The sequence below is a fragment of the Mirounga angustirostris genome, unplaced genomic scaffold, assembly GCF_029215605.1.
Source record: "Mirounga angustirostris isolate CCGP_5_RB_7025 unplaced genomic scaffold, mMirAng1.0.hap1 SCAF_4, whole genome shotgun sequence".
Classification (NCBI taxonomy): domain Eukaryota; kingdom Metazoa; phylum Chordata; class Mammalia; order Carnivora; family Phocidae; genus Mirounga; species Mirounga angustirostris.
The window spans coordinates 162460333-162484560 of record NW_026991712.1 but is presented as its reverse complement, the minus strand read 5'-3'; the positions used below and the strand labels follow the sequence as shown (position 1 = coordinate 162484560).

Here is a 24228-nt window from a genome sequence, read left to right as displayed (position 1 = left end):
CAAGACGAGATCTGCTCTTTGAGGTTAGCAGGGCATGGATCGTCTTGATATGAACTTGAGGTTATAGGCGTGGGTGTAGGTGAACCTTCCTTCCTGGCTGTAACAGTACTGGGAAGGAATAAGAAGTTCGGTTTGAGATGGAGAGGTTGGGATGTGTGCGCGTGTGCGCATGCGCACACGCACACCTACCTATGGGAGAGTATAAATACATAGGCAAAGAATGTAAGTAACATATATATGTAAGTTAAGAAACATCATTAAAAGGATTCTGTTACTTAGCTGAGGAACTAAAATATTACCAGTAGTATATTCACATTATGGGGATATTAAACAATTTTTCTGTTTTCAATTTTTAGGAGGATAGACATTTCTCCCAGTACATTCAGAAAACATGGTTTGGCTCATGATGAAATGAAAAGTCCACGGGAACCTGGCTACAAGGTGAACTGTTGCTTTGATCGTAATTCCAACAAAATGAGTGCGTTGGGCATGAACTTGACAGAAATGTGTTTGTTTAAATTACTCTCTACTTAAGTTTGTGTTTTTCTTTTAAGGATGGGCATAATTCTAAAAATGAACTACAAAGGGTTAATTTTTATTAAATGTATCAACAACCTTTGTGAAGTGGTTAGAATATGGTAAATGACCCCAAAGTCTATTGAGGTGAGCTTGAGAAAAAAAAGAGAGGAGTTTTGGAACAAGTGCCCATGATGAGAGAAGAAACTTTTTGTGATATTTTTCTGCTTGTAAGTATTATCAAATCAACTATATTACATGCACTATTTCCAACCATGATTTCAAAAAGACATGCATGTCAGAGGAGAGTGAAATATTCATATCTTAACATGGTAGACTGTTTTAAACAGCTAGTCCAGTTTTTTTTCTAACATTGTACCGTATTTATCATCTGTCAGTTACTGTTACTTTAAAGCTAAACATTATTTTGATAGCCCAGCTACATTTGCAATGATGTGCACGCAAACAGAGTTATGAAGAGGTTAAAGCTTGTATGCAGTCTTTTACTATGAAATAATACATTTGGGTTTTTTTTAAGTCTCTTAGTATTTATGGACCTTCATTCACATATACAGTTGAAATTTAAAATTAAAGATGGCTCTTCCAGTGCTGCTGAAACCTTTTCAAAAGATACTCATCTTCCATTCTTCCGAACAAACTTGTCTCAATAGTCAAATGTGACGAGAGGCCCTCTGTACAGTCTCTCTCCTCTCCCAGCCCCCTTTTGTTTTTCTCCCTGTACCCACCAGCTTGGCACTGACCCTGTGAAAGGCTTTGAGACAGCAGACGAGCGCGCGCCCTTTAGGCCTCTCAGGCCCACTCCATAGAGGTGCTGTGGGTGCACGGCCTCAGGGAGCAGCAGCTGCCTTTTTGGGTGTTTGGAGGGTACAGAGGCCCCATTCCCTCTCAAAAATGAACAGGATAAAAATAAATCTCCTTAAACTTGATTTCAACAAAAAGTTTAGTAGTTTGTGTGAGATGTTAATATGGAGTGAACTGCCCATTCCTTCCTCTTTTAGAGAGGTTTTACTTCCCATGAGGCAAGTCCTAGTGCTTAACGTCCCTGAATCCGCCTGGCCCCCTGTGCTCTGAGTGTCCCCAGAGCTGTCGAAAGCCCTTGCCCTGGTTTGGGGCACACAGCGCCGCTGCTCTGCCACACACATGCCCTGAGGGGTTCGACTTAATAAGGAAGTCAGCAAAGAAAGAGTTTGCTTTCCTTTTTTGCTGCTGCTTTTTCCCTTTTTAAACTAAATGTTGACCTGGTATTGCCACTTTGTGAATTCTCCATTGTGGTTTTTGATATTCCTTCTCTAAAGCAATTGCTCACTGTAACTAAGCGTTTTGGAAGGCTGCTGGGGTCCCACAGTCCTGTTGTTGGGTTCCGCACTCAGAGCTTATTCCAAGGAGAGGATGAACCCACGGTGGCTGCCACAGTGTAGGTAGGAAAGGATGACACGACACCCAACGTTGCCACGCTTGGTGGTGACTAGGCCTGAGCCAGCCTAACCGGACACCTTCGAATGCTGATTTTGGCCCACTCAGTGTGTAAGCTAGCCAGAGTTATTACTGAGCCAGAGTTATTACTGGGCCACAGAGGAAACAAACAAGGAGATCAATGTCTAGCATTTTCAGAAGGCAGTCGTCGTCATCTTAGAGAACTGGTTTGGGTTCTGTGAGGGACCCTCAGGAAGGGACTTCTGTGGGGACATCCTGTATCCCTCCAAGCTTGGGTGAGGTGCCTCACACTCCCAGTGCTTCCTCTGCACCACTCCATTGGAGTAGAAACCACAGTTTGTGGGGTGGTTGAGTTGACAGCCCCGAATCCCAAAAACCTTAATTTTGATTTCTCTTTTTGCAGGCTGAGGGAAAATACAAAGATGATCCTGTTGATCTCCGCCTTGATATTGAACGTCGTAAAAAACATAAGGAGAGAGATCTTAAACGAGGTAAATCAAGAGAATCAGTGGATTCCAGAGACTCAAGCCACTCGAGGGAAAGATCAGCTGAGAAAACAGAGAAAACTCATAAAGGATCAAAGAAGCAGAAGTACGTAAGCCCCTGTTACCTCCTTCAGACTCCTGAGTGGGGTGTCTTGTCTGCTCCTTCTGGGCTGTATACCAGACCTTCTAGGCCAGAGAAGTTCAGGGTTAGGAATGATAGCAGTTTCTTCTTTTATACCATGTAACTGTCAAGTAAGGTCCCTGGCTGAAAACAGAACTTCTGCATCAAAGTAGGTGTGATCCTTGTCCAAAGAAGGCCTCCTGGGAGACGGGCATTTAATTTGGCTTTAGGGACAGAGTGGAAAATCACTTGGGAATTCCTTTTGGGTTGTGTTGGATATTTTCTTTGATACGTTCTTTTTCATCACAAATCTTCACGGGGAGGTTATGTTTTAGAAATGGCTCAAAGTTGTTGGCTGGTTAATGACATTGTTTTGTCAAAGAAATAAGAGTGAAACTAGATAGGACAAGATTGTTGATCTTAAATGCCTTTTAAGAACTAGTTACGCAGACACTTCCAAGTGAGGTGTTCCAAATACTCTTTAAACAAAGGTAGCATTGTTGAACTTCATAGGGCAGCATTCATGACGAGGTCCTGTCGTTTCTATTTACATCTGTGAAAGTCCCATGACTTTTCAATCATGTCTCATTAAACATAGAAGAGTTGAAGTCCTACACTTTCCCATATGAAGCAATACCACTTTTGCTGTTAGTGAACTTTAGCCGGCAAGCATTTTCATATCCATTTTCTGATAACAACAGTCCTTTGAGATAAGTTGGACACTTGGTGTGGTACCCATTTTGAAAGATAAGATAAGCTCATAATGATTTGTCTAAGATGCCACAATTGTCAGCTGACATCAAAACCCAGATGTTGTGTTCTACTTTGTCTCCCACTCCACCTTGTTACTTGTGCCTGGGGAGCCCTGGAAGCTGCCTGTTGGTAAGGGACCTGATCATCCTCAGCAGAGAGTGGAAGTGGTGGTTCAGCAGTCCTTGATGCTGCTCCTGGGGGAGAGGACGTAGAGCCCCTCAAATGTTTCAGGGTTGGGTTTGGGTTGGGATCCTGATTGCTTTCCCTGGAGCACCTCCCTCTTGCTCTGTCTTGCTGTGTGACCTTTGAAATCCTAGTATTCTGTGACTGGGGCAAGAAGCAAGATGGTTGTTCTCATTCTACATCACACCTCAGTTCACAAGAACTGTTTCTCATAGGACTGAAGGACAGCTCACCCAAGGTCACACAAGTAATAAAAGGTGGTGCTGGGACTCAAATCTGGGGCCTTATTTTTTAAAACCTTTTGAAATAGCACTGACTTAAAGGAGTCTAGAGTTACACATCTGAGTTATAAAAATCCTATGACAGTAACTTAGACTTTTACTGTTTATGGAGTAAATGCTAGAAAGAGCCGCTAGGATTTAAATATTTAAGTTCTTGAGCTTCTTAAATGTCGGGGAATGTGGTGGGAGAGGGGGCAGGATACTTTGCATAATGGAGGTGGACAGCGAGAGGTTCCTGGCACTTGGCCGCTTTCTCCCCGTAAGTCGTCCTCTACTCCTGGGAGCCTGGCCTTTCTACCACCTTACAGGCCGCCAGTAAGCTCCATTCACACATGGCTGGGCCAGCACCCACATCTGGTACATAGACAGTGACTCATTGTAGTACGCTCATTTGCTCTAGTCTGTAATTTCTCTCAGATGAAGGGAAGGGCGGGAAATCACTCTGGGAAGAGTTTTGCTAGATCCTGTGCTTAATAACTCACCCTGTTTGAGCTCAGTGAGAGGTGCTATGTGGAGTCGTGGTATAATTAGAGCTAGGTTTGAGCCCGGGTTCTTCCCAGCTCTCTCACCCTGAATCTCCTCTGTCTATAAAATGGGGAAATACTACTGAATAATCAGGGTTGCCATTTACTGGATGCTTGCTCTGTCACTGTAAAGTGTTTAAGCATGTTGTTGGTTCAGTCTTTAGAACAGACCCATTAGGCAGATCATGTTCTTCCTATGAGAAATAAAAGTAATGTAAAGCATAAAACAAATGGTATTATATAAAGCCCCTGTCCCCGTACCCAGTACATCATGGCTCCCAGTACAGTGTTCGCTTCCTTCTGCCTTTCTAGTTCGTGCATGTGTATTATACAGGGCCATGTTCTCTTCCTCTTGCTATGCATGTCCAATGTTTATCACAGGCTAAGACATAGATGTGTCACTGAACATGATTCACAGAATTGAGAGGGAGCTCTCTGGGTACCTGGGTGGGTAAGGTGGGGGCGAGTTTTGAGGTTACCCATCTTCAGTGTCTTCTTACCACAGATATGTTCCTGATTGTCCTGTGCACCTTACCAGTGAGGTCCCAGACAAGGGCTGTCCTCTAGGGCCGAGTGATTTAAATCCCTGGCTTTTCTGTTTCCATAGGAAGCACCGGAGAGCACGAGATCGGTCCAGGTCCTCCTCCTCTTCCTCCCAGTCATCCCACTCCTATAAAGCGGAAGAGTACACTGAAGAGACGGAGGAGAGGGAAGAGAGCACCACGGGCTTTGACAAGTCAAGACTAGGGACCAAAGACTTCGTGGGTCCAAGTGAAAGAGGCGGCAGAGCTCGAGGGACCTTCGTAAGATCCTGCCCCCTCTCCCTGCTCCTCCCAACTCTAGTTATGTGATTACCAGAATACTAGTTTTGTTGCCCTTGCTGCAAGTAATCCAGGCTCTACATCCCAGAATCTGTACCCCTCTTCCCCAAGCTTTCTGGTTTTAGTTATTTTTCTGTTCATAATCACTTACCTAGAAAGCCTCTCGGGGCTTCTGACCTCCGAATTTCCCCCCTTAGCTTGACTGCTGCTGCGTCTGTAGGGAGGGCCTTGTGCCATGTGTCCCTCTGCTTGGGCTACAGACTGGAGCAGAAAGGGAACGGCTAGGGCGCCTGGGTGGCTCAGTTGGTTAAGCGACTGCCTTCGGCTCAGGTAATGATCCTGGAGTCCCGGGATCGAGTCCCGCATCGGGCTCCCTGCTCGGCAGGGAGTCTGCTTCTCCCTCTGACCCTCCCCTCTCTCATGTGCTCTCTCTCATTCTCTCTCTCTCAAATAAATAAAAAATCTTTAAAAAAAAAAAAAAAAAAGAAAGGGAACGGCTGGAACCAAGTTGACCAGCAGATTGACTAGAGGACCGCTGTCTGTTCTGAGCCAGAAAAGTATTTGAGCCGAAGACAGGGAGTGGTTTTTCTCCACTCCTGACTCAGTCCTTTGTTCCTTTTCCCCATTTATGCCACAGCAATTTCGAGCCAGAGGGAGAGGCTGGGGCAGAGGCTCCTACTCTGGTAACAACAACAACAACAGCAACAATGATTTTCAAAAGAGAAACCGGGAGGAGGAGTGGGACCCCGAGTACACGCCCAAAAGCAAGAAGTATTACCTGGTATGTGTCTGGGATAACCAGGAAGGGCCAGAGCGCCTCTGGCACACAGCGTGGCTGATACCAACACTTCATTGGTCTGTCCCGAGCTGTGATTAAATGTGTGTGCAGGCGGACTGTGCTGGGGGGCTGTGTACTTGTGGGCCCGCGTGGTGCTGGCCAGAGGAATGTTCTCCTGCAAGGCAGTATCCTGGCCTCAGAGCTGTATGAATCCAGGATGCGCGAGAAAGGTTGCTCTGGCCTTTTGAGTCTGTGAGCTTGTCTGATAGCTAATCCCCCCTCAGCCGCCGTCCAGCCTTCATCCAGGGATGGAGTCATGGCCCTCCCCTGAGTCCGCAGTTCACTCTGTCACTCCCTAGTGCAAGATAGAAAAGACAGCTCAGGATCTCTTTGAGGGAGGGGCTCTGTCTCCAGAATGAGTCACTGGGGCTTCTCTCGTCTGAGCTGTTGGTCACTCCTAGGTAGCAGGCACTTTCTGGGTCTCCCTCCTTCCCTCCCTCCCTCACGTGAGGTTGGGGCTCCTCAGGTCCAAGCAGATGGGACTCTGGGTGTTGTAACCAAGGTAAACTTGAAACTGAGACTCCCATCACCCCCGAGAAGGGCTGGCACGGGTCTGTACCGTCAGCTGCACGGCTGGGACTCAGGTTTTGTAGACGACTGCACAGCTACCTTCGCTTTTCTGGGGAAGCTGGGAGCTGCTCTGAGCCTCCTAGGGGGCCCTTGCACACCTGCATCTTAGGGAAAAGTTGGCAGGGCCCAGGATAGGTGCTGGAGTGGCACTGCTACGGGGGGAAGGTAAAGGCCATCTGAGTCCTTCTCCCTGTGCCCATCTGCCACCTGAGGTTCGGAGCATTGTTGGCCTCCTGCGTTGAGGCTGTTGAACGAGCAGCCCTGGCAGGAAGCAGCTGGGCCTCTCGCTGAGTTGATCCCCGGAGCCTGAGGTCCTACTTGGGATGGTTTAGAGTTTTTGAAGCCATGGTGCTGATGAGGTAACAACAACTTCTAGTTTTCAAAGTGCATTCTCACTCCGTCTCTCATTGGAGCCCTTCTCTCTCATGTGATCATCAGAGCAGGATTGGGATGCAGAGTGGAGGGTGATGATGATGATAGAGGGTAGAGGTCAGGATTAAATGAGATAATGCAGGTGAAGGTCTTTCAGGGCTCAGTGAAGGTTTCATCATCATTGTAATGCCCAGGCTACTGCCTCAGAATTCCTAAGGCACCCAATGGAATATTCTCTTGGATCTGAATCAGTAGCATTTTTGGGAGTAGGGGGGATCGGGAGGAGGACAGAAAAGGAACAGAAGGTGGGGTGGGGCAAAAGGCTGGTTTGGGAAAGTCACATTTGGATGAAAAGAGGGCTTTGGCTACTCTTGTTCACTCTGGGATTGATGGCCGTTTTCTTTTCTCTCAGCATGATGACCGTGAAGGTGAAGGCAGTGAGAAGTGGGTGAGCCGGGGCCGGGGCCGAGGAGCCTTCCCCCGGGGTCGAGGCCGGTTCATGTTCCGGAAGTCCAGCACCAGCCCCAAATGGGCCCACGACAAGTTTAGTGGGGAGGAAGGGGAAATTGAAGACGACGAGAGTGGGACAGAGAACCGAGAAGAGAAGGACAATTTACAGCCCACAACTGAGTAGGGGCCACTCTGATGGGAGTCCCTGCCCAGGGGAGAGAGGGCGCTGGGAAGATGGCTGGTGAGGAGCAAAACAGAGGAGCCTCAAGATTGCAAAAATCCCACCCCTGCCCCCCACCAGCCAGCCGCACAGAATCCTACTACAGCCGAAAGCATCCCTGGCGCTGCGTCCCACTGGACAGAGGCGGCCGGCCGAGGAGCCTGGGGTCAGGCCCAGCTCTTGAGCAGAACACAACACATTGGGCTTTAGCTGTGTTTCTCATTTGTTGTTGGTGTGTGGGGTGGGGGCTGGGGTAGGGAGGGGAGAGCGATACTTGGATTTTGCTTTGTTCCCTATTAGAAACCAACAGTTTTGTTCTTACTTTCATTTGGAGCTAAGAGGACTAATTTGATGATTTTCAATCTCTTCTCCCTTATCCTGATTTTAAAAGCCCTTCTTTCTTTTCTTTTTTTTTTTTTAGGCATATGTAGTAATAATAGCAGAAAGATTTAATTTGGGCAACTTTGATTCTTCAAAGAGAAAACAAAGCATGTGAATAAACATTGAAGTGTTCACCTCAGTTTGGGACCAAACTGCTTGGATCTTTGTAAAAATCGGTTTTGTATGTCGAGGAGGAGTTCAAGGCCTTTCTGACCACCTTGTGTTCCCCTTTTCTGCACAGCCATGTATCCCGTGGCTGCTGACCACACCCCACATGCCCCCCCACCCCAATATTTTCTGATTTCTTCTGGGCTGGGCATCCCATTCTCCACCAGCAGCTCCAGTATCCCAAACTTTGTAGTCCTGCTGATCCTCTCAGCAACAGGGGTGGAAACTGGATGGCAGTTTCTGGTCTGTTTTCTAAGAAACTTCTGAATTCTATTATCTTTACAAATATAAGATGAGAAAATAATTTTTTCAATATTTTTTATTAATCTTTTTATAAAATGAAAAGAAACTCCTATGATCGATTAAGGAAGGTGGTTATGGCTGGGTGGTTTGTGGGGGTTTGTTTTTTCTTTTCGTTTTTTTTTTTTTTTAACCTTAAGCTTTAAGTTGAAACATTCTTGGATGTTTGGGGGGAAAACATCCTCTTAAAATGGGTCCTTGTGCTTGCCTTCTGGGGAGGCGGTCCTGAGCAGGTGAATCATATGGCATTTATGCATATGTTATATGCGGACTGCACCCACCTCTTCTCCCCCCCCTTCCCCAACCTTTGCCTCTTGGGTTGTTGTGCTTCTTTCCCCTTACTTTGCTACATTTCTATAGTTAAGTTGGTTTTACTTGAATGATTCATGTTTAGGGGGAAAAAAATGGAAACACCCTTAAAATTTGTTTCAACTCCTCCTGCAAATAAATAAATAAATGAAGAAGGCAGATGTAAATGGACTCTGGTCATTGTCACCCTTAGTTGTGTGTATGTGTGCGTGTGTGTGTGCGTGCGTGTGTTTGGGGGGGAGGTATCTACTGTAGCAGCTTCAAGAAACCTGAAAGACAAAACTGTCAGGGCTTTCACCGAAAGCCTGTTGCTTAGTCCCATCCTTATCAGTGCCATGCTCAATTGTTTGGGAGGAGACCGGGCCACCCTTTGCTGGCTAATAACTCATTGCCACCCTGATGGTTTTACTTCATCCTGTACCTTGGACATCCTAAGAGAACCAGATTCTTTCACTGTGGTTTTTATGGGCAAGGACTTGGCTTCCAAAGTGGTGGGACAGAGGTCAAGTGTCGTGGATAACAGGCTCAGCTTTCTGTGTTCACCACTGAGCAGAAAGATTACCAGAGAGTCCAGTCAGGGTGGGGCTGGCACCAGATGGGTCCTAAACTTAAGGCCTTGCCGGCCCTGGCCTTGGCTGTGAGCAGGAGCCTTGAAAGCTCCTAAAGTTCCTTTTTTCTTGCCCTTTCCCAAGGAGAATCTGGATGTGTTTTATGAAACCAAACAGCCCGGTGACCGGAAGCAGGGGTCTCTGCACTCCTCCTGTGACCTGGGGTGGGGTTATAGGGAGATGGTGCCTTGCAGGAAAAGCAGAGCACAGCAGTAGCTGTGTGCGCCCAAGAGCAGCCGCCCCCTCCACCCAGGGCCTGCCTCGGAGCAGTCGCTGCCTGCTGGGGGCCCCACCCTGGTATGCGCCTCTCCCACCTCTTCTCCCGTAGCTCCAAGCTTGCCAGCGGGGAGAAGATAGACCAGGAAAGGCTTTGTGCCAACGATGGGTGGGAACCTCAGAGCCTAAGGCTGCGAGGAGGAGAGACGGCTAGACTGGAATTCAAGTGACTAGGCCAGGAAGAGCATGTGGGGGAGCTGTGGCCCCAGCACTGGCCAGAGACCCTGGAGTCTTCATCCCAGGGTTGGGGGCCAAACCTGCTGAGCCGGGCCACCCTCTCTCTCACACCCACTCCCAGCACCTGGGGCCGACCTATCCGCTAGCGTCTCCGCCTCCTTTGCTTCACAACCTCGCAGCTCGTCCCACCCTACTCGGGCCCAGTACTCGGCTGCCTGCGGGACAGCACTGTATTCCCAGCCCGGCTCTGGAGCGAGACCTGGAAGCTATGGGTATGTGCAGAGGGTTTGGGGTGACGGAAAAGGCAACAGAAGCCTACACCACCAACCCGCTCTCCCGCTGTCCTTTACGCGGAGCCAGGGACTCGCGCCTAAGCCAGTGTGCCCGGACCGGTCCCTCTGAGCTGCGCCCCCGTCCCGTCCTCCGCCCGCAGAGGTGCTGGTCCTGGCCGAGTACCGCGCGCAGAAGGAGGGCGAGCTGAGTCTGGCGCCCGGGTACGTGGTCCGGCAGGTGTGCGAGGGGCCCTCACGGGGCTGGCTGCGCGGAGAGCTGGGGGGTCGTTGTGGTCTCTTTCCCGAGCGCTTGGTGCAGGTAAGACCGGGCCGCAGGTCGGGTGGAGGAGGGTCTCAATGCGTGCCCCCAGGAGTTGAGAGCCGCCTCCCCGCGCAAATCTCCTTGCGTTCATTTCCAGGAGATCCCGGAGTCTCTGCGCGGCGCCGGAGAGGCGCCGAGCCCGCGCTGTGCGCGCCGCCGAGGTGAGCGCCAGGCCGGGTGGGTGCACGCGCGGAGTCTGCGCGGCTCCGGCCACCCCAGGCAGGCCGTGACCGGCGCGGCTCTGGGCGGGGCCGCGCGGGCACTCCGCGGTTTGTGATTGGTTCTTGGGTACAATGCTCCGCCTTGGGGCGTGGCCTGGAGCTCCTGCTGGGGCGCTCCCGGCCCACCCCTCTCCCAGCTCAGCGGACTGGGGCGCGCGGCTCCAGCGGCCTTTCTCTCTCTCGTCTAACCCCAGGTCGCCCCGCCAAATCTCGGGGCCCCCAAAGATGGTGCAAGGTGAACTTCAACTACAGTCCGGAGCAGGCGGACGAGCTGAAGCTGCAAGCTGGGGAGATTGTGGAAGTGATAAAGGAGGTGAGGGGACGAAGTGATGAGAGGCTTTGGGCGGAGATGTCGGAGCAAGTCCGTGGGTGACGGATGTGTGAAGAGAGGGTGTGGGCGTTGGGGCTGGTGAGGGGCGCAGAAATGGGAAAGAGAGAGAGCAAGGGAGGAGGGGGCATCGGGCAGAATCCGGGCAGAAATATGGGTGGAAGAATTCTCGAGAGACCTTTGGGGCAGAACCAGATGGCCTTGCGTCCTCCTCCTCCCCAGATTGAGGACGGCTGGTGGCTGGGGAAGAAGAACGGGCAGCTGGGAGCCTTCCCATCCAACTTTGTGGAGTTGCTGGACAGTGGGCCCCCAAGTGAGACCTGCACCCTGTGACCCCATGAACCCCTGTGACCAGACTGCAATTTCCAGTGACCCACCCAGTGGCCTGAGCCTGTGATCCACACATCCTGACCCTGTGACCCCTTTGACCTCCCCCATGATCTAAACTGAATTAGCACAACCCCTAACTTCACTGTCCCCACCAGGCCTCGGGAACCCAGACATGCCTTCAGTCAGCCCTGGTACCCAGCGGCCTCCCAAGGTAAATTGGGTGCGGTGGGCACAGACATGGTGAGTTCCTCTTGGAGGGGTGGAGACTCAGCTTGTTCCTCCCTCCCCCTTCCCCCCACTAGCTGAGCAGTCTGACCTATGACAGCCCTCCAGACTACCTGCGGACAGGTGAGCACCCAGCCAAAGGGTTCCTCAGAACCCTCTCCTGCGAGCCTAGCTGACTTGGGGAAGGGGGACACTCAACGAAGCTGATGGGGGAGGGAGCGCCTGACCTGGGGAGAGGAGTTGGCTTTGATGGACTGACCCCCGCTATAGTCTCTCGCCCTGAGATCTACAGGGTCCTGTTCGACTACCAGCCTGAGGCCCCGGATGAGTTGGCGCTGCGGAGGGGGGACGAGGTGAAAGTACTGAGGAAGGTATGAAAGCACAGGGCAGGGGAGGTGACCAGAAAGGGCACGTTGAGAAGCCATGGGACCTGGAAAGGAAGGAGCTTGGGGATCTGGCTCACCTCCCCATGGTATCTTGTTCTCCTAGACCACAGAGGATAAGGGCTGGTGGGAAGGAGAGTCTCAAGGCAGAAGAGGAGTTTTCCCCGACAACTTTGTGCTCCCCCCACCCCCAGTGAGTATGGAGCCAGGCATTCAGGTTGGGGGTGGGGGGCAGGCAGGCTACTCTGGACAAAGTTGGGGGTGGTGGTGCTCAGTGGACATTTAGGCTACCCCTAAATGATGGTGGATCTAGAAATGTAGAGACTCTTCAGATTCTGATAACTGTCTTCTTCACAGATCAAGAAGCTGACCCCACGGAAAATGGTGTCTCGGGAATCAGGTGGGTGCCCAGGAAACCTGGGATTTGGGTTGGGGGGAAGGGTGGGAGTGGGATTTTGCTCTCTGGGGCCCCACCAGTTTAGCTGCCATAAACACCCACAGCTCCCCAGTGGTGCAGTATTATAGTCCCTTAGGAGCTATCGCTCTGTGGGTTAAGGACCTGGTAGGTATATATGTGGGTCATTGTGTAGGAATGTGTTTGTTTGTGTGTGTTCATATTTCTTTGTGTGTTTTGAGAATATGGCTATCAAGTGTTTAGATTTGTTTCATTTTGTAAGGAAGTACAGTGTGTCTGTACAATGTACACAGTACAATGGAACAATGTGTCTGTCTTTGAGACTGTGTTGTATGTTTGCATGTCATATAAATATGTCAATGAATAGTTCCGTGGGGATGTTTTACTTATCTTTTAATGAAATATTTCACACATGCCAAAACTGTACCTAATGTGCTTTAAAACTTAATAATGGAGACCTGTGCACATTCATGATCTGTCACCAAACCAAGAACTAGAGTATTGCTAATGTATGTGCTCCTTTTCCTTCCCATTCTGCTCCCTCCTCTCCCCCCAAAAGATAACCAGTATTCTGAATTTTTTTTTTTAAAGATTTTATTTATTTATTTGAGACAGAGAAAATGAGAGAGAGAGAGCACATGAGAGGGGGGAGGGTCAGAGGGAGAAGCAAGCTCCTTGCTGAGCAGGGAGCCCGATGCGGGACTCAATCCAGGGACTCCAGGATCATGACCTGAGGCGAAGGCAGTCGCTTAACCAACTGAGCCACCCAGGCGCCCCTGAATTTTGTTTTTGTAATTCCCTTGAGTTTTTAAATTTGTTTACCTATGTATGTGCCTAAATAATGTATTGACTGATTTTTGCTTGTTTTTGAGCTTGATAAGAATGGTATCATGTTTATAGTCTTCTGGAACTTGCTGTTTCCAATCAACATTATATTTCTAAGATTAATCTATGTCATATCTAGATGTAAGTTCATTAATTTTTCTCTGCTATATAATATTCCTTGCAGGGAATTTACCACAGTTTATGTGTGTATCTGGTCTCCTCCTGTTGTTAGCCATTTTCATTGTTTCTAGTTTTTGTTACAACAAATACTGCTGCCATGAACATTTCTCTGCCTGTGTTCTGGTGTGCAGATACCATCATTTCTCTAGGATATCATCCTAGGAGTGGCATTCTAGATTGTAGGGTATGTGAATGTTCAACTTTTATGAGATAAAGTCAGTTTGGTTTTCCAAGTGATTGTACACTTTACCATTCCACCATTGGTGTATGAGATCCTGTTATTCCAAATCCTCTTCAACACTTGGTTTTATCAGATTTTACTTTTTTTTTTTTTTAAGATTTTATTTTTATTTATTTGACAGAGAGAGACACAGCGAGAAAGGGAACACAAGCAGGGGGAGTGGGAGAGGGAGAAGCAGGCTTCCCGCCGAGCAGGGAGCCCGATGCGGGACTCGATCCAGGGACTCCAGGATCATGACCCGAGCCGAAGGCAGTCGCTTAACCAACTGAGCCACCCAGGCGCCCCTCATTTATATTTTCTTTAAAACTTTTAAAGTGTTGGGGCACCTGGGTGGCTCAGTTGGTTAAGCGACTGCCTTCGGCTCGGGTCATGATCCTGGAGTCCCTGGATCGAGTCCCGCATCGGGCTCCCTGCTCGGCGGGAAGCCTGCTTCTCCCTCTGACCCTCCCCCCTCTCATGTACTCTCTCTCTCTCTCTCTCATTCTCACTCTCTCAAATAAATAAATAAATCTTAAAAAAAAAAAAAACTTTTAAAGTGTTGCCTTTTGTTTTTAAGTGCCTTTATCTTTGTGGCATTGATTTTTAATGAGTGACCCAATTATACTTTTTTCCATATGGGCAATGAATTGCTCCAGCACCATGTATTACTTTCTGCTTGTGAGTTTTACACAACTTTTGTAAGATTTATCTCTAGATACCTCAGATTTTTTTGTTGTGTCTTTTAAAAAATTAAATAGGGGCATCTGGCAGGCTCCATTGGTGGAACATGCCACTCTTGATCTTGGGGTTGTGAGTTTGAGCCCCATGTTGGATATAAAGATTACTTAAAAATAAAATCTTAAAAATAAATAAATAAATAAATAAATTTAAAATTTTATTTTTAAAATATCCTTCTGTTTATTTCAGGAATATAGAAATGCATTGATTTTTGTATATTGATTTTATAGCCGGTCATGGTGCTAAAAACTGATTATTTATAACAATTTATCTGTAGAGGCTTTTTAAAAATTTTTTTATTTATTTGAGAGAGAGAGAGAAAGCAAGGGAGAACATGAGCAGGGTGAGGCGCACAGGGAGAAGCAGACTCCCCTCTGAGCAGGGAGTCCAACATGGGATCTCAGGGACTCCAGGATCATGACCTGAGCCGAAGGCAGACACTTAACCAACCGAGCTAGTCAGGCGCGCCCTCCCCCCCACACGGCCTCCCCCCTTTTTTATTTAAGATTTATTTATTTATTTCAGAGAGAGAGCGCAAGTGGGAGGAGCAGGTGGAGAGGGAGAGAGAATCTCAGGCAGTCTCCATGCTGAGCATGGAACCCAGTGTGGGGCCCAAGCTTAAACGACTGCACCACCCAGGTGCCCCTGTCTTTAGCTTCTTAATATGTTTTCTATGAAGACAGTCATGTCATCTGCGACTAATGACAATTTTGCTCTATCTTTTCCACTTTTTATGTCTTTTCATTTTATTTTCTCATTTTACTGTAGTGGCTAGGGGCTCAAAACTGTTGATAGAAGTTGTCATGTTAAACATCATTACCATGTTCCTGATTTTAAGTGGAATGTTTCCAGCTTTTCTCCTTTAACAGTGAGACTTACTTATATCTTTTTTTTTTTTTAAAGATTTTATTTATGTATTTGAGAGAGACAGAAAGAGAGAGAGAGCATGAGCGGAGAGAGGGAGAAGCAGACTCCCTGCTGAGCAGGGCTCCATCCCAGGAACCTGAGATCATGACCTGAGCTGAAGGCAGACACTTAACCGACTGAGCCGCCCAGGTGCCCCTAGATCTTTTCTTAGATACTCTTTTTGTCAGATTAAGAAAGGGCCTTTCTATTTCTAGTTTTAGAATTTTTATCAAGAGTGTGTGTTGAATTTTTTCAAATTGTTTATATGAATCTTTTGAAATGATTTCTCTGACATTTGTAGAATTTGCTAATATTAAGCCACCCTTGCATTCTTGGGATAAATTCAAATTGGTCATGGTTTTATTATCTTTTCATATACCATTGGAATATTTTCCCAGTTTTTCTTAAGATTTTTGCATTTATTTTTACTCTCCTCCTCTGATTATGAATATTATACTGGCCCCATAAATGAGTTAAGGGGTATACATTTTGCTTTTTAATTATCTGGTAGATCTTAAAAAGATGGGAATCATTGTGGGGGCACATGGCTGTTTCAGTCCGTAGAGTATATGACTCTTGATCTCAGTTGTGAGCTTAAGCCCCACACTGGGGGTAGAGTTTACTTGGGGGGAAAAAAAAATGGGAATCATCATTCCTTGAGAGTTGATAAAACTTGCCTGTAATCCATCTGGCCCTGTTTTTTTTTTTTTTTCCCCCATTATGGGAAGATTTTAAATGACTTCAATTTCTTCTTCCTTTTTTTTTTTTTTTTAATTTCTTTAATAGTTATGGGAAGGTTTGGCTGAAATTCTTTTTCTTTTTCTTCTTCTTTGTTTTGTTTGGCTTAAATCAACAGAAATTTAATCTCTCACAGTTCTGGGGGCTAGAAATCTGAAACCAAGATGTTGGCATAGCCAACATCAATAGTGAATTATATTTATAATTATACATTTCATCAATGTTTTCTAATTATTTGTATAAGGTTATTCATAATATTCTCTCATAGTCTGTATCTGCACTTAGTCTTTTATTCATTTTTAATAATTATTTTTTCTTTTTTTCTTGCTCAGTCTCATCAGAGTTGTTAATATATTCAAATACTTTAAAAAAAACTTTTTTTTTTTTTTTTAAGATTGAGAGAGAAAGAAAGGAGGGGCAGAGGGAGAGGGAGAGAAAGAATCCCAAGCAGGCTCCACGCCCAGCATGGAGCCCCATGTGGGGCTCCATCTCATGACCCAGAGAAAAACCTTTCTGTTGTACCTTTTGTTTTCAAGGTTCATCCATTCTCTAGTATATGTTGTACTTCGTTCCTTTTTGTTGCCCAATATTCCATCGTGGGTATGTACGACATTTTATCCATCTGTTTGCTGGTGGACATTGGGTTTTTACTTTTTGGGGTATGAGCATTTGTGTGCAAGTTTTTGTGTTGGCATGTTTCCATTTCTCTTGGATGTATGCGTAGGAAAGGGATTTCTGGGTGCTATGATTGCTCTGTAGTAGCTTTGGGAAGAACTGTCACATGGTTTTCACCAGCAATGCATGATGGTTCTACTTTTTCCACATCCTCACCAGCATTTGTTACTCTCTTTTTTTATTATAATCACTCTAGTCAGTGTGGGGTGGTATCTCATTATGGTTCCGCATCATCTTTTTCTACCCACTTAAATGTTGAGCATCTTTTCATAGGTTTATTGCCAATTTGTATATCTTTCAGTGAAATGTCTGTTTGGGTCCTTTGCCTATTTTTTAATTGGGTTATTTGACTTTTGACTATTGACTTCTAGAGTTCTTTATATATCTTGAGAAAAGTCCCTTATCGGACGTAGACTGCAAATATTTTCTCCCATCCTGCTGTCTTTTCATTTTCTTACTGGTGTCCTATTTAATGCACAGAAGTTTTACATCTGAAGGAAGTCTCATGTCTCTATTTTCTCTTTGGTTGTTTTGTGCTTTTGGTGTCCTATCTATGAAACCAATGCCAAGTCCAAGGCTACACCCTAAATTGAGTGACCTCTCTTCCACCGTGGCAGTGAAGCTGCCAATCCTTGCAGCCGGCCCTACGCTGCAGAGCAGAGCGTCTGCATAGACCAGGCTGGCGGGAGCAGGGGCAGGGATGGGGGCAGGTGCGGCCAAGGAGGCCATCAAGCGTAAACAATTCTCGGGTTATCTTATGCCTTTGGTCAACTTCCAGAGCACAGAAATGGTGGTTTTGTCCAGCTTTCTAGTTGCCTTGCGAGGTGAGGATTTGTCTACCGCGTCATTCAGCCGTAGCCAAACCCCCTTTCATTATCCATTCTTTTTACCAGTGCTTTCAAATGTTCTGCTCCTTGCCTCGCTGTGCTTCCAGCTTAGTAATTCTCTTTCTGGCTTTTTGGCTGTGTTTTACCTGCTATTTAACCTATATTGCATTTGATTTATTTCAAGAATGCTATTTTTCATCTCTAGTCGCTCAGTTTTCCTCCCCCACCCCCCCAGATCTGCCTGCTTATTCCCGATGATTCTTTTGTTGCATGCCCTGTAGCACAGCTGTGTTCTCTGGCAATTCCAGTACCTGCTGTGCATCGTGTCTGCCGACTCCCATTCTCAGTGGCCTGCCGTCTTGTGTGTTTTGTGATCTTTGTGTGTGAGCTCAGGACTTGATCCCAACCTGAGGGAGTTCCCGCCTCGGGAGGGGAAGCCTTCTTCCAGAGAGGACTTGCTTCTACTTCGCCTGGAGCCAAAGGGCACCAACCACCAGAGACCACCAGAGCCCTCTAGAAGAAGGGGGTGTGCAGGGCTGGCACTGCCGCTTAGCTACCACGCTTGGGCCTGTGGGGGACTCAGGGGGCGCACCCTGGATATTGGCTCCTCATCACAGGCCCAGGCTCCGGAGCCCCAGTAGTTGGCCCTCCTATTGCCCTTCTGGCCTCAGTTCCTCCCTTTTTTGTGGACCTCCCCCACTTCTTTGAGGCCCAACAGTGCCTCAAAATTGTATCCTCCGGAGGACAGAATTGCTCTCTAGGGGGAGGGCCCTACCGAGCACCTAATCAGCTAAAGTACTAGAAGCTGAAGTCAAAGTGAACATTTTCTGAGCTTTGACTCTATGTCCCATCCTCTTCTGAGCGCCTCACGTGAGTGAAGTCCTCTCAGACCTCGCAGTAACCCCACCAGGTGTATACTGTCATGGCCCAGGGCACAGGGCGGTGAGGTGACACAGCCGGGTCCTCACATGGCTGGCACAGAGTGGAGCAGGAAGTCAGAGCCTGGTGTCGGGCTACAGGGTCTATGCTCTGGTGCGCTGTGCATACGGCCAGGGGGTTCGTGTGCATGGCCGCGTCTGATACCGCGTGTGTGACTAACCAGGACGTGTGCATGCCTAGGCCGGGGCTGCTCGTGTGTCCACAAATATAAAGGTCACCACTTGTGACTGTTCACTCTGGTGTCACCTTCTCAGTGCACCTTCTCTGACCGCCCCATTTAAAATTGACATTCCCCTGCTTGTTCTTCCTCGGTAACACCTAATAACTCTCTCACACACGACATATTCTACTTTTGCTTATGTCTGCGGCCCCAGCGGAACCCGAGCTCACTCTGACTGCTGTGGGAACAAGCCATGGGCAGGGGGAGTGTGGCCAGAGCCCCACTCGGAGGCTGCTGCCCTGTCCAGGTGAAGGTGGGGGGTGCCTCGGTCTAGAGTGCTTAGTGGCAGGGCTGGTGAGGAGCGGTTGCATTCAGGACCTGTTTTGAAGGTGGAGCAATCAGGATTTACTGCTGGTTTGGATGTGCAGCATAAGGGAATGAAAGAGGTCAAGGATGACTCATTTTGTCATCTGCGTGAGCGGGTAAGTGGGTGAGGTGGGGAACACTGGAAAGAGGCAGATTTGGGGGATGGGAAGTGAGGGCTCAGATTTGGATACGTTAAGTGTGTGATGCCAGTTAGCTCCCCAGGTGGAAACAGGACAGTTGGATAGGAACCTGGAGTTCAGGGGCTAGAGATGAAAATATGGGAGTCGTTGGCTTATTGGCGCTAATTAACCCCATAAAACTGGGTGAGATCTCTTAGGGAGTGAAGGAGATAGAGAAGACCAGGAAGTTCCAGGGAGGGTGGTTTGGATTGGGGAAGGTTATTGCTGTGGTCTAGGAAAAAGATGAAATCTGAACCAGGGAGGCAGCCCTGGCACTGAGCAGGGGACAAGTCATAGAAAAGTATGGATAGAAAAGTAGGGATAGAAGCGCCTGGCTGGCTCAGTCCCTGGAGCGCACAACTCTTGGTCTTGGGGTTGTGAGTTTGAGACACATGTTGGGCACAGAGATTACTTTTTAAAAAAAGTATGGATAAAAAAACTGGCAGGATATGAAACCCTGTCCCCTCCAAAGCCTTCCCTGACAACTGTCTTCTGCTATGTGTCCCTTTGGGTTGCTCCCACAGTTCCCATGCCCACGTGGCATAAGGGTGGTCGGCTTCCCCAGAGTTCCGAAGAGGCAGAGTCAAATGTTCATCTCCTGTCCCTAGTCCCCCATGCAGAGGACAGGGCCAGCAACTGTTAGATGGATGAATAAGGGAGTGAATGGGTGCCACACTCCCTTTTCCCCTCCCAGCTCCTATTAAGGAACCAAAAAAGATGATGCCCAAATCGGCTCTCCCTACAGTCAGGAAGCTGGTAACAGCTGCTACTGGGCCCAACAAAACCAAGTAAGGAGCAGGGTGGGGGTGGGGGAAGGAGGAGGGTACAAAGGAAATGCTGTTCCCTGACCCCACCTCCTGATCTGATGGGAATATGTTCCAGGCCTTCTTGGACACCCAGCGGTGGAGACAGTCAGAAGCGCCCCTCCCGAGACTTGGGTAGGTCTCGTTGCCTCCCACAGTGGGGTAGGAATGAGGGACAGGGATAGGGTGGTTGTGCTGAAGGACAAAGATGGGGAGAGACTCGGGGTCAGAGGAGCTTGGACCCCTGAGGTTCTGCTCTCATAGGCTCCGGTGGTGGCAGCTTCCTCAGCAGGGGTCCAGACCACCCTGGTAGAAAGGGATCAAAAACCCAGGCTTCCCGGCAGCGCTCTGCAACCAGTCAGGTAAGAGGCCCTGAGACACGGGGACCACTGGGCAGAGTCTGGTTCCCAGGGCTATGGTTGTGAAGGGTGAAGGATCCCAGGCCAAGGGGAGCCTGACTCAAACTGTCAAGGTCCCCATCCTTCGGCTGAGACTTCACCCCCATCACCACAGGAGGAAGAGCAGAGCAGCCAAGCAAAGGCCTCTCCTGTGAATAAAACCCCCACTCTGGACAAGACCCCCAGCCCAGAGAAGACTCTGTCTCCGGATAAGGCCCCCACTCCAGAGGAAACCCTGACTCCAGATAAGGTCACCATCTCCGAGGAGGCCCTGACTCTAGAGTTCAAGGCCTCAGCCCCAAAGATCCCCACCCCACAGGAGGGCCTGACTCTAGACAAGGCTCCCAGCCCAGACAGCCTCATTTCTGTGGATGAGGCCCCTGCCCCAGAAGTCCCACCAGAGGATGAAGTCCTTGGCCCAAAGATGGTCTGTCCTGGGGATGAGGCGCCCACCCTAGAAAAGGTCTTGACCCCTGAGCAGGTGCCCTCTGAAGAGGCCTCCAGTAGAGACAACACTCAGTTCCATCACTTCTCTCCGGACCAAGCCCTGCTGAAGTTCAAGTCTCCTGTGGCCAGTGAGGCTCAATGCCAAGAGGTCCACATGGCAGAGGAGCCCAATCTCTGCATGATGACACACCCTCTCGACCAGAGGGACAGCTCCCCATTCCAGTCTGAGTCTAAGTCCAAGCCAGGGTCCATGCTTGCCCTTGAGAAGGCTACAACTCTCCTTGAGGAGGCGCCTGGGAAGCATGAAGGTACCCCGGAAGAGGCGGCACTCCCCAAAGAGCAGGTGTCCCCCAAAGAGGTAGCCCCTGCTCAAAAGAATCCTCATTCTATCAAGTCGACTCCAGACCCCCAAGAGACTCCCACCCTACTTTCCCTGGTCCCGCAAAATCTCACGGACAGCAAAAGTGACAGAGGCGATATAATGAGGCTACAGAACGAGATGGAGTCTTTGAGGAGGTCGCTGGAGCGGATGGGGGTGCAGCTGGAGTAAGTGGGGAGGGGGAGGGGCGTGGGTAGGGAGGGGGCCGGGGGCTCTAAGCCTGCCCAGCCCACCCCTCCCCCTCGGCCTCCCGTCCGCAGGAGGAAGCTGACCGACATCTGGGAGGAGCTGAAGAGCGAGAAGGAGAAGCGCCAGTTGCTGGAGGTGGGTGGGGTGCGGAGCCCACGGGGCTGGAGGCTGGCCCTCCCCTGACGGCCTGTCCTGAACGCCCTCTCCCGACTAGGTGCAGATGAAGCAGGGGACTCAGGAGTCCCGGACCCGGGGCTCCATCCACGCGCAGACGCAGACACAGACGCACTGAGGGTGGGCCCGGAAGGGACCACGGAGGGACCTGGGGGCAAGTCAGGCTCCGGCCTCCCACGTCCTAGCACACGACTTTGAGAAACGCAAGAAAATAAACTGCCGCGTACGCGCTCGCCCGCGCCTGCCTGGTCCGTGCGGGGGCGGGGCCTGCGGGACAGGGGCGGGGCCGGTCGGGCGCTCCGGGCCCTCCGCATTCCCGGCGGTCTCTCCCGGGCACATCTGGCCAACATGTGGCTCCCATTACCGTTCCCAAGGCCTGCGCGCGGCTATTTTTATCCACCGGATGGCGGGGGCGGGTGGGGGTGTCTCCTTCGGACGTCTGCCGGGTGCTGGAGAAATGGCCGGCAGGAGGGGCCCAGGCGGGGTCGGGCTCTGCCCGCGGGCCCGGATTCCGGAATCCAGCTGTGCGCCAGAGGAGGCGGGCGGGCCTGCTCTCGAGCCGGGGCCCCTCCCAGCTGGCCCCACGGTCCGCTCGGAAGGGCTCGCTGGAACGCAGCTCTGCTCAGACACGAACTCCATAGCCCCGCTCCGGCACACACGGTTAACACGGGGTAATAGTGCCTTAGCGTCAAGGGCAGGGTCCCGGGGCCTGGTTATGTGTGTGTGTGTGATTGCAATGTCCCGGGGCCTCGTGTGTGTGTGTGTGTGTGTGTGTGTGAGAGAGAGAGAGAGAGAGAGAGAGAGAGAGAGAGAGAGAGAGAGAGAGAGAGAGATTGCAATGATGCAGGATCCCAGAGCATTTGAAGAACGGGGGCAAAGTGCGCCCAGGCCTTCGACGGGAAGGAATGCATTTGTGAGGAAGGAATGCGAGTGATAACTTGTTCTGTGCGTGAGGCTGTGAGGCGGTGGAGTGTTTTTTCAGTCTGTGAACTGAATGCAAGCATGTATGCTGAGGTGTTGGGTGGGTTGATGGAGGTGGTCAGCCTGGTAAGAGAGTCGAGTGGGGTCTCAATCTGGGGCCCCCTGCATGCAGAAGCCTGGAGGACACTGGGGACAAAAGTAACAGGGAGACTGAGTCACTGAGAATGCAGTTTTCATTGGTCATCTCTTAACCGATCCCACGAAAGGGGCTGGGGACCCTGGGTCCTGTCCCCCACGGGCTTTCTGGCAGGACTGGGGATCCCAGAAGGGGGGATCCAGGCCCAATAGCACTGGGGGAGCCGTGGGGGCGGGGTCTCCATAGCACCGCGGGCAGGGGCAGTCCCAACGCCTGGGGCAGCTGTGAGTTCCTGCGCATGTCCAGTACGCAGAGCTCTTTGCAGCGGAAAGGGGCCGGTCAGTAATAGTGCATGCGACCCAGGGTGCCTGTGGCCGTGGGGCTGGGGCCCAGCGTGCCGGTGCCCAGCAGGTCCGGCTGCCCGGTGCGCCAAATCTCCCTCAGGATCCGTTCCCGCTCCTCCAGGCGCTGCGCCCGCTCCAGCTCCTCTGCCGACGTGAAGACGTTGACGCTCAGCGGCCCGTCTGGCTCGGCGCTCAGCTCTGGGCCCGGCAGCGTGTCGTCGGGGCCCAGCCGGGTCACCGTGTCCTCCTCGTCGTCCTCGTCGTCCTCGGGCTCCAGGGTGCTGCTGCGGGGGTCCCGGCGCGGCGCAGGGGCCCGGGGCCGCGGGCGGGGCGCGCAGGAGATACTGATGACTAGTAGACACAGCGTCAGCAGCAGGCCAAAGCAGACTCCCAGCACGAAGTAGAGGCCAAAGCTCTCGGGGTTAGCTGGGGGTCAGAGGGCACAAGTCATGGAGGAGCCCTGGCTCCCTGGCGGGTGGGAGTTATTCCATTTCGGAAGGACTCCAGGTTCTAAGTTTGGGGGGGACAAGGACATTACTCATTTGAAAGACATTAGGTAGCCGCCATCGGGCAGTGAGGGACTGGGAGGATGGGGCAGGGAGGTGGGGAGGGAAGGGGTGGAGTGGGGCCCATGCCCCCACCCCCGGGGGCCCACCCTCACCGCGGATGTGTGCGTAGGCCGCCAGGCTGTTGCTCAGCAACTCCATGTCCCTCCGTGGGGCATCCATGCTGCTCTGGGGGCGGAGGGACAGCCCCCCTGTCAGCCTGCGAGGTCAGCAAGGTCAGATCCCACTCCCCAGCCCAGAGCTGATCCTGACCCCGCCTCCTCCGGGTAGCTCCCCTCGCTGGAAGCGCAGCCCCAGCGTCCGCCCTGGAGAGAGCAGCTCCCTAACTTTGTTACAGACCTGGGCCCTGCCCTGGGGGGATCCTTTCCCTGGGCGCAGACGTCCCTCCAACTGGAGGGGTCAGGGAAGTGGGCCGTAGGAGGCTCCGCCTCCTTGTGGGGTCCCCAAATGACGCCCGGTTTCGGCGTCCCGGTAGTGGGATGGAGGAGCGAGAGGCGAGTGCCTTCCCCACTCCCAGGGCGGGCTCCGGGGAGGGGAAGCCACCTCCCTCTCCCATCCTGCCCGCCCCGCCGGGACCCACCGGCCCGGAGGCCCGAGCTCACTCACCGTCAGCGCCCCGCTTCCCCGCTGCCGGCCCCGGCGCGTCCGGCGGCCGCATACACCCGGGACCCGGCCGCTCCCGCCCCGTCCGGTCCCGGCTGCCCCACCTGCCCCGCTCGGCTCCCAGGCCGCGGCAGCGCGGGCCGGACACGGGCCGATGGACCAGCCGGCGGAAAAGTTTCCTCGGAGGAAAGAGGAGGGGCGGGGCGGGGCG

The 24228-nt window shown here is 50.8% G+C and overlaps 3 protein-coding genes across 12 annotated transcripts in view; 2 read left to right on the top strand and 1 right to left on the bottom strand.

Moving 5' to 3' along the window:
* The window catches only part of THRAP3 (thyroid hormone receptor associated protein 3), a 74200-nt gene extending 65286 nt beyond the window's left edge, over positions 1–8914 (top strand). For all 3 annotated transcript variants that reach the window (XM_045898083.3, XM_045898085.3, XM_045898084.3), the window contains 5 exons: positions 357–441; positions 2375–2562; positions 4926–5121; positions 5777–5920; positions 7332–8914. In XM_045898083.3, coding sequence (XP_045754039.1) covers positions 357–441; positions 2375–2562; positions 4926–5121; positions 5777–5920; positions 7332–7553 — 835 coding nt within the window. In that variant the 3' untranslated portion in view covers positions 7554–8914. The remainder of the gene's footprint in view (positions 1–356; positions 442–2374; positions 2563–4925; positions 5122–5776; positions 5921–7331) is intronic.
* A 107-nt stretch (positions 8915–9021) lies between these two features.
* SH3D21 (SH3 domain containing 21) lies at positions 9022–21802 on the top strand. Of its 6 annotated transcripts, XM_045898087.3 has the most exons (16): positions 9701–10080; positions 10242–10399; positions 10500–10563; positions 10818–10936; positions 11174–11264; positions 11437–11492; positions 11584–11629; positions 11777–11877; positions 11996–12082; positions 12247–12289; positions 19752–19845; positions 19940–19995; positions 20125–20222; positions 20374–21251; positions 21345–21408; positions 21488–21799. In XM_045898087.3, exons 1-16 carry the CDS (start codon positions 10077–10079, stop codon positions 21563–21565), a joined length of 2037 nt encoding a protein of 678 aa, XP_045754043.1. In that variant the 5' UTR covers positions 9701–10076; the 3' UTR covers positions 21566–21799. The 6 variants fall into 6 exon arrangements, with proteins under 6 accessions (XP_064445525.1, XP_064445524.1, XP_054368961.1 ...); XM_064589455.1 differs by lacking the exon at positions 11174–11264 and having other exon boundaries at positions 9022–10080; positions 10242–10563; positions 20374–20508; positions 20740–21251; positions 21488–21802; XM_064589456.1 differs by lacking the exon at positions 11174–11264 and having other exon boundaries at positions 9705–10080; positions 10169–10399; positions 21488–21797.
* Positions 21803–22583: 781 nt separating this feature from the next.
* Positions 22584–24228, bottom strand: EVA1B (eva-1 homolog B). 3 transcript variants are annotated; one of them, XM_045895459.3, is made up of 3 exons: positions 24021–24228; positions 23510–23577; positions 22584–23274 (listed from the first exon to the last, which is right to left on the bottom strand). In XM_045895459.3, the coding sequence occupies exons 2-3, from the start codon at positions 23574–23576 to the stop codon at positions 22844–22846; spliced, it is 498 nt and encodes a 165-aa protein (XP_045751415.1). In that variant the 5' UTR covers position 23577; positions 24021–24228; the 3' UTR covers positions 22584–22843. The 3 variants fall into 3 exon arrangements, with proteins under 3 accessions (XP_045751415.1, XP_045751414.1, XP_045751413.1); XM_045895458.2 differs by having other exon boundaries at positions 23510–23582; positions 24021–24227; XM_045895457.3 differs by having other exon boundaries at positions 23510–23613; positions 24021–24222.